This window comes from Camelus dromedarius, chromosome 18, assembly GCF_036321535.1.
Source record: "Camelus dromedarius isolate mCamDro1 chromosome 18, mCamDro1.pat, whole genome shotgun sequence".
Classification (NCBI taxonomy): Eukaryota; Metazoa; Chordata; class Mammalia; order Artiodactyla; family Camelidae; genus Camelus; species Camelus dromedarius.
The window spans coordinates 3565650-3573291 of NC_087453.1; the positions used below are offsets into that span (position 1 = coordinate 3565650).

The 7642-nt window shown below is 46.7% G+C and overlaps 1 protein-coding gene across 1 annotated transcript; it reads right to left on the reverse strand.

The window, feature by feature from the left end:
- Window positions 1–309: 309 nt before the first annotated feature.
- On the reverse strand, window positions 310–7122 carry TUBB1 (tubulin beta 1 class VI). The gene is made up of 4 exons (XM_010987837.3): window positions 6887–7122; window positions 3753–3861; window positions 3142–3252; window positions 310–3003 (listed from the first exon to the last, which is right to left on the reverse strand). The coding sequence occupies exons 1-4, from the start codon at window positions 6941–6943 to the stop codon at window positions 1925–1927; spliced, it is 1356 nt and encodes a 451-aa protein (XP_010986139.1). The 5' UTR covers window positions 6944–7122; the 3' UTR covers window positions 310–1924.
- Between the last annotated feature and the right edge of the window lie 520 nt (window positions 7123–7642).

The window sequence follows — 7642 nt, forward strand, 5'->3', positions numbered from 1 at the left end:
TAATCAGTCTGGGCGGTTAGGCTCCAAGAAAAGGAATTTATTTAGTCTGAAATAAAGTAATTTAACCATTTAAAATTGAATTTCTTTGTACTTTAATGATTACCATCAAGCAAACAAAAATCTTTACAGTAATATAAACCAGCAGGTTTTTTTTTTTTCATTTAGATCTATATCCTTTCTTGCATCTATTTAATTGCCTTTTTAGATTTGAGGGGAAAAGTGTTATAGGAAGCACATGTATAAATTCTTATATAATCACAACTTAGAAGTCTCTTTAGCATCTAAGGAAGTTACGAACTTCAGACTAAGTTTAGGTGCAGCTTCTTCCTCAATTTGCTTTTTTTTTTTTAGTGCCTCTTGAACCACAAGTAGAAAGTGTTTAAAACTTCTTTAAAAATTCCATAAATACAAGGCCTATCATGGTATAAACAGCAAGACTTCATTTCCTCTTAGTATATATTTTGGTTATTTCCTCATGATGCATATGTGAAAAGAGTGAAGTTTCTCAAAATGAGCTGCTGTCATCCATCTACTGGCTGCCTCGTTACTGCAGATTCCAAAGCAGATCGGGAGAGGAGAACCCAGTTGCCTGCAGGCACCTATTTCCTGCAGCGAGGGTCACAGCATCTTCCCATCACTGGCCATCCGTGGATTAAACAGTATAGCTCCGTGGTAATTCAAGAAGGCCATTAAAACCCTAACAGTGCTGGAAGGGCTGGCAGCGCTGTATGTCAGAAATAGGTAAACTGTAATTAAGAAGTTATGGATGATTTGATTACGCTCTTGTGTATCTGGTCCTGGTGTAATGGGAGCAGATTAAAATCATGTAATGGTTAAAGCTGTGTCATCATGCAAACATTTATGGCAACTTCTGCAAATTAATTTGAACTGTAGAAGTTCCCTAATGAGACCATGTCCTCCTTGAGCGTGCGAAGGACACTGCAGCCGCTGCTGCTTATTTCATTTCTGCATCTGAATGGTCGCCAGGCGTGCGTGTGCCCTTTCTAAAGAGCAGAGCAGCTTTCAGGAGGTGATTACTGAATGCAAGTGAAAAGGGCACTTCCAAGTAGCCTCTACAAGGAAAACCAAAGATGATGATTAATGAATTCCTGGAATCAAAGACTAATAAGAAACATAAAGTATATAAATATATATGTTGCAAGCTAGCTATTCAGAAGATTGGAGCTCTTGAGTTTTGCTTGTCATTTTTTATTTTTTGGTGGGTATTTTTGTGGGAAGAACCACGGCTTTCCTTTCTGCCCTTCTCCCCTTTGCAGTTAGGATGCTGAAGTGTACATGGGGTCTCCATGATTTGCTAGTGGACACTGACTCCCATTTATCTCGAGGCTCCCACACACCAAGCAGCCAACCCGGCTTTTCTGGAGGCCAGCAGGTGGGTGCGGGGCAGCACGTTAAGAAGAGGCAACCTGCAGGAAGAGCCGAAGCAGCCCTGGGAGGCCAAGAACAGACTACGGAGCGCTCACCAGGGCGCTAACGCGTTTACAACCTAAAGGCAAGGGCAGCGGGCGCCCTCCCCGCGTGTCCACATGTGCAGTCTTGATGCCTGGCCCCGTGCTATGCGTACAGAACTCCCCCCTCCCGACCTTTAAACAAACGGTGAATTCACTTGGCTGTTAAAAACAAGTGACTAGAGTGTGCATTGAAGAGCAAACTCTTCAAGGTTAGTAAATGCCAGCCGAAGACCCAATGCCCATCATTTACTGACTTCCCCCCACCCCGCACCCAGCCCCGTGGTGCTGTGTCAAAGCGCATACTGGGTGGCTGCTGTCGCTGCTGTGGCTCGCTGGGCTGCGGTGCAGAATCGCTTTGGCTTTACTGCGGGGAAATGCTCCTCTTAAGACTTGAGAGAAACTGCTCTGGAGGTGACCACGCCGCAGACGACACTCACACAGCTTCTCTCTGGTTAATGTCCCTGACCTTCTAGTTCCTGGTCTGCCTCGGCCACCACCTCTTCGTTCTCCTCCAGAACCACTTTGGTGTCTTGAAACTGTTGGTACTCGGACACCAGATCATGGACATTGCTTTCAGCTTCCACGAATTCATTGATGTCCATCCCCTCGCCCGTGTACCAGTGCACGAAAGCCTTCCTCTTGAACATGGCCGAGAAGTGCTCCGAGACCCTGGTGAACAGCTCCTGGATGGCCGTGTTGTTGCCAATGAAAGTGGCGGCCATGTTCAGCCCCCGGGGCGGGATGTCGCAGACGGCCACCTTGACGTTGTTGGGGATCCACTCCACGAAGCAGCCGCTGTTCTTGGTCTGCACGGAGAGCAGCTGGTCGTCCACCTCCTTGGTGGACATCTTCCCCCGGAAGATGCAGGCCACGGTCAGGTAGCGGCCGCGGCGCGGGTCGCAGGCGGCCATGGTGTTGCGGGCGTCGAACATCTGCTGGGTGAGCTCGGCCACCGACAGCGCGCGGTACTGCTGGCTGCCCTGGGCGGTGAGCGGCGCGAAGCCGGGCATGAAGAAGTGCAGGCGCGGGAAGGGCACCATGTTCACGGCCAGCTTGCGCAGGTCGGCGTTGAGCTGGCCCGGGAAGCGCAGCGAGGTGGTGACCCCGCTCATGGTCAGGGACACCAGGTGGTTGAGGTCCCCGTAGGTGGGCGTGGTCAGCCTCAGGGTGCGGAAGCAGATGTCGTAGAGCGCCTCGTTGTCGATGCAGAAGCAGGCGTCGGCGTTCTCCAGCAGCTGGTGGATGGACAGCACCGCGTTGTACGGCTCCACCACCGTGTCCGACACCTTGGGGGAGGGCATGACGCTGAAGGAGTTGAGGATGCGGTCGGGGTACTCCTCGCGGATCTTGTTCATCAGCAGCGTGCCCATGCCCGAGCCCGTGCCCCCGCCCAGCGAGTGCACGATCTGGAAGCCCTGCAGGCAGTCGCAGCCCTCGGCCTCGCCCCGCACCACGTCCAGCACGCTCTCCACCAGCTCGGCCCCCTCCGTGTAGTGGCCCTTGGCCCAGTTGTTGCCGGCTCCGGAGTTACCTGCAGCACAAGGGACTCCGGTTACCCCGGCCGGGTTGGGGGAGGGGCAGGGAGCGGAGCCAGGACATTCCCCTCCCCTCCCCTCCCCCCCAGGCATGCTCCTCTATTTCCTGGGCGACCCTTCCCAGAAAAACCTACTGTGGACAAAGCTGTCTGGTTGGAAGAGGGCTCCTAGTCGGCTGGATCGGATGCTGTCCATGGTCCCAGGTTCCAGGTCCACCAAGACTGCTCGGGGCACGTACTTTTTACCTGGGTAGAAAAATAGGAGGATGTCAGCAAACTTGTTTTTCTAAAGGTTAATGTTTCATCCAAACAAAACCTTGTGACACTGGTTCAAAAAAAAGAAAAAGTGATTCTAGAAGGTAGGTCTTTGGTAGAAAGACTTGAAATCATATCTTTGACCTCAACAGCAATCACACCCATCAGTAAAATAGTCCAGGAATACTTTTTCCATCACTGTCTATGTTGTTGGCTGTCTCACCAGTGACAGAGGTTTTGCTCCTATTGGAAACAATTCTGCTTTTCATTAAAACATCAGAAAGGAAGGTTGATACTTAAACTGCTGGTGCTAAGAGCTTGCCCCACCCTCAGTGATGTCCTCGGCAGTCCTGCCCTTGGACGGGGGGGACCGTCACCCTGGGACTCTGGGCTCTGCCTGGACATCACTCCTCTGGCCTTCTGGTCTCGGGGGCCCTCCTCGCCCTGCGTGTCCCAGGGCTGGCGATCATCGCTAATAGTGCAGGTCCTACCGTGGGCCTCGTTGTAGTACACGCTGATTCTCTCCAGCTGCAGGGCACTGTCCCCACGGTAGCTCCCAGCCACATCGATCCCATGCTCCTCGCCAATCACCTCCCAGAACTGAAAGCAAGAGGGAAGGTCAGTGTACAGGGGATCCCGAAAAGCCACGTTGGCACCAGCAGATAGAGCAGAAAGACCGAAAGTGAGGGCTGTGGGCTGCTTCCCTTCCCAAAGCCTCCTCTGGGGCCCTTTTCCTAACTGCCCGCTCCACTGTGTCCTTTCCTCTTGTTCGGCTAACCATGAATATGACGATTGCGTTTTATACCCACCCGCACTGCTTAAATAAAATGTCAACACATACAATATGAGATTGGATGTTGCTCCTATTAAATTCAGGCCCTTGTCTACATTAAAGCTATTGTTTTGGAATTTCGCATCAGACAGGGTGTCTCTAGTCTCGTCTCCCAGTGCTTCCGGCCAGCGTAGATCCCATTACACGAAAATAAACGGACTTCTTATCTGATTTCACAACAATGTCTCATTTCACTTCACGGATTTATTTTTGTGCAGTTTTCCCCAAATCTTGTAACTGGGACATCTACATGCTCTCGTAACAATTTGAAAGAGATTACGCTTTCAATCACATAAGAAGTATTTATTAATATAGGTGTTTGCCAGCTCTTCACACAGAAACAGTTACTGAGATGCCCCTTTTCATGCCCCTGGAGAAGCACGTACTGAAGTGCAATGAGTGGGGGAGCGTAGAGCTCATGCCGAGCATGCACAAAGTCCTGGACTCAATCCACAGTCCCTCCGTTTGGAAAATAAATAAGTAAATAAATAAACCTAATTACTCCCACCCCCACCCCACGAAAAAAAAAAGTGCAATGAAAATACATTTGTTCATGTTAACATCCCCAAGGGTGTTTTCCCAACCATATCTTGTAAATCAGGGCTCTGCTTTGGCCTTACTGACAAGGCTCTGTTTTATAGTAAATTATTGGCACTGTTCAGGGTGTAAAAAAATAAAGTTCTATGACACCACAAAGGAAAAGTGTCTTAAAGCTCTTATGGCCCCAAATGCTTGTCATTCTAAGTGAAATAAGCCCGAAAGAGGAAAAAAAATTGCCATATGATATCGCTTATATGTGGAATCTAAGAAAACAAGGGACACAAATGAACTACTTATTATTTACAGCTTAGATGACGATTTCTTACTATGGGTAAGCACATTTGACTGTCCTTTATGATTGGATTACTGTGTTCTGTTGACTTGTATTTTGTGGTTGGCTCTATTCCTTTGATAACTATATAAGTTTAAAAAGCTAAAGCTCTAAACTGCTCTTAGAAACAATGAACAGTACATATATGTAAATTTAAAATTAATTAATTAATTTTTTAAAAAGCTCTTATGGCCCCAAATAGTAAGGAGTTGCTGGGGCTCTAAGCACTAGACAAGGCAATTCTGGAGCAAGAGCTAAGGCCCTATCTAGACCCTGCACTCCCCCTTGAGGTCCTTTCTCTATATTATCTTCCACCTTCAGGGCAGTGAGGGCTCGTGCCTCCCACTTCTCTATGTGTTTTAGTTTTGAACGTCTTATCACTCTGGCAAGGAAGGATGACAACTTCTTTTCAAGCAGTCTTTTTTTTTTTTTGCCCCAGGTCTTAAACACCTGTATTAAAAGACTTTCATGTTTTTGTAGCTGCATTCTTTACAATAGACAAAAGTTGGAAACAATCCAAGCACCCACTGGCAGATGACTGGATAAACAAAATGTGGTCCATCCATACAATGGACTATTATTCAGCCTTAAAAAGGAAGGGAATTCTGACACAGGCTGCAACAGGGATGAACCTTGAGGACATGATGCTAAGTGAAAAAGGCCAGTGACAAAAGAACAAATACTGTTATATAAGATACCAGAAGTACTCAGATTCGCAGAGACAGAAAGCAGAGGGGTGGTTGCCAGGGCTGCGGGAAGGGGAAATGCAGATTTAGCGTTCCTAATGGGTACAGAGTTCCAGTTTTGCAAAAAGAAAAGCATTTTGGAGTCTGGATGCACGACAGGGTGAATATACTTAACACTACTGAACTGTACACTTAAAAATGGTTATAATAGTCAATTTCATGCTGTATTTTACCACAAGTCAAAAAAATTTTAGGTGTTTTTCCTTTTTTTTTTTTTTCTTTCTTTCTTTTTTAATGGAGATACTGGGGATCAAAACCAGGGCTTGGTGTACACTAAGCATGAACTCTACCACTGAACTATACCCACTCCCCTTAAATTTTAATGCAATCATTTTTTTTTTTTTTTGCACAGGGAGGTAATTAGATTTTCTTATTTATTTATTTTATTGATGGATGTACTGGGGATGGACCCAGAACCTTCTGTATGCTAGGCATGTATTTTACCTCTGAGCTATACCCTCCACCCTGCAATTAAATTTTTAATGCAATTCCTACCTAGTAAAAGTAATTTCAAAATAGCAAAGAGAACGATCAGACAGCTGTTACACAGTAGAACTGGTCATATTAAAATTCAAGTTAAAGGCCTTGTGCTGTCATCTCTATTTTAGTGCCACCCAACAGAACCAGGTACTTTGTAGAAAAACTTAAGGGGGTAAGAAGAAAAACTCATTTATAATCCAGAGGATATATTTTAATTATTTCTGTTGCAGGACACAAAGAGCTTTTAGGTTTACCTCTTTAATTTTGTGCTGCATTTGAAATAAAACAGTAGTGGATCTTTTTAAACTCTGTAATATAAACGTGGGAGGGGAGAGAAAGAAATCTTAGTGATATGGTGTAAAAAGTTTCCCAAGAAACTCTGGAAAACGTTTTTGAGACGAATTACTGTTTTTAGATAGGAAAAGCTCATTGCTAAGGTGGTAAAAGCAAAAATGACTGACAGGTGTGTTATACACATGTAACTGTCAACAAAATTAACATGAATGAAATTAACCCTTTAAGCCTTTACTATTTCTTCCATCTCTTTAACCAAAGGCATTGTTTAATAAGTCAGACGTCCCACAAACACATCAGTCTTCTAGGCTCACTGTTCCCCCTGCTACCTTAGGGCATTTGCCGAGCTGCCTACACCACGGAGCATGGAAAAGCTAGCGCTAGTCATGGAACTTTCCTTACCTTGGCCCCGATCTGGTTACCACACTGGCCGATCTGAATGTGTACGATTTCACGCATCCTTGCTCTGCACACAAGTACAAGATCTTCAGAGAGTCCTCAGTCTCTGGGTGAGCTGTCTTCACTGCCGTGACTCCACGCAACTCTGGTCTCTGCAAAGAAGGGACCGGCTGACCAAGCGACCCTCCCAGTGTGACCCAAGGGTGTGTCTGGCCCAGAAGTCCAGCCCCAGCCCTTCTCTGTTCTCTATCACCCTTGTGAAGGGTGGCGGGGGTGGGGGGGTCGTTTCCCTCTCCCAACACAGAATACTGCCCTGTCATTTCCTAGAGTTCAAGACCAAAGGCTGCCTTTGTGCCCAGTGCCTGGAAGTTGGCCGAGGTGCCATGGTGGGTTCTGGGCACCAGCGCAGGCTCTGGGCTCGCTCGGGTGACCAGGACCACCTCCAGAGAATATTCCCCATCCAAGCCAGTTGTAGCCTTAGAAATCCTGTAGTCTAAAGTCAAGTCTTGACAGATGAAACTAGGAATCCCAGAGATAGAAGTAACTTCACCACAGTCACACAGCCAGTAAGACATCTCCCCCGCCTCCCTTCAGAACCTGCCATGGCTCCCATTGTCTCCAGCCTAAGGACTAGTCTGAGGTTTTTATTTTTCTGTTGTATACGGTAATGTTAATAGAGAAAAAAACTAGTATTTAAAATAGTAAAAAGATAATAAGAGAAAGTTTACTTTTTGAACATGGCCAAATCTGTAAGAGTGA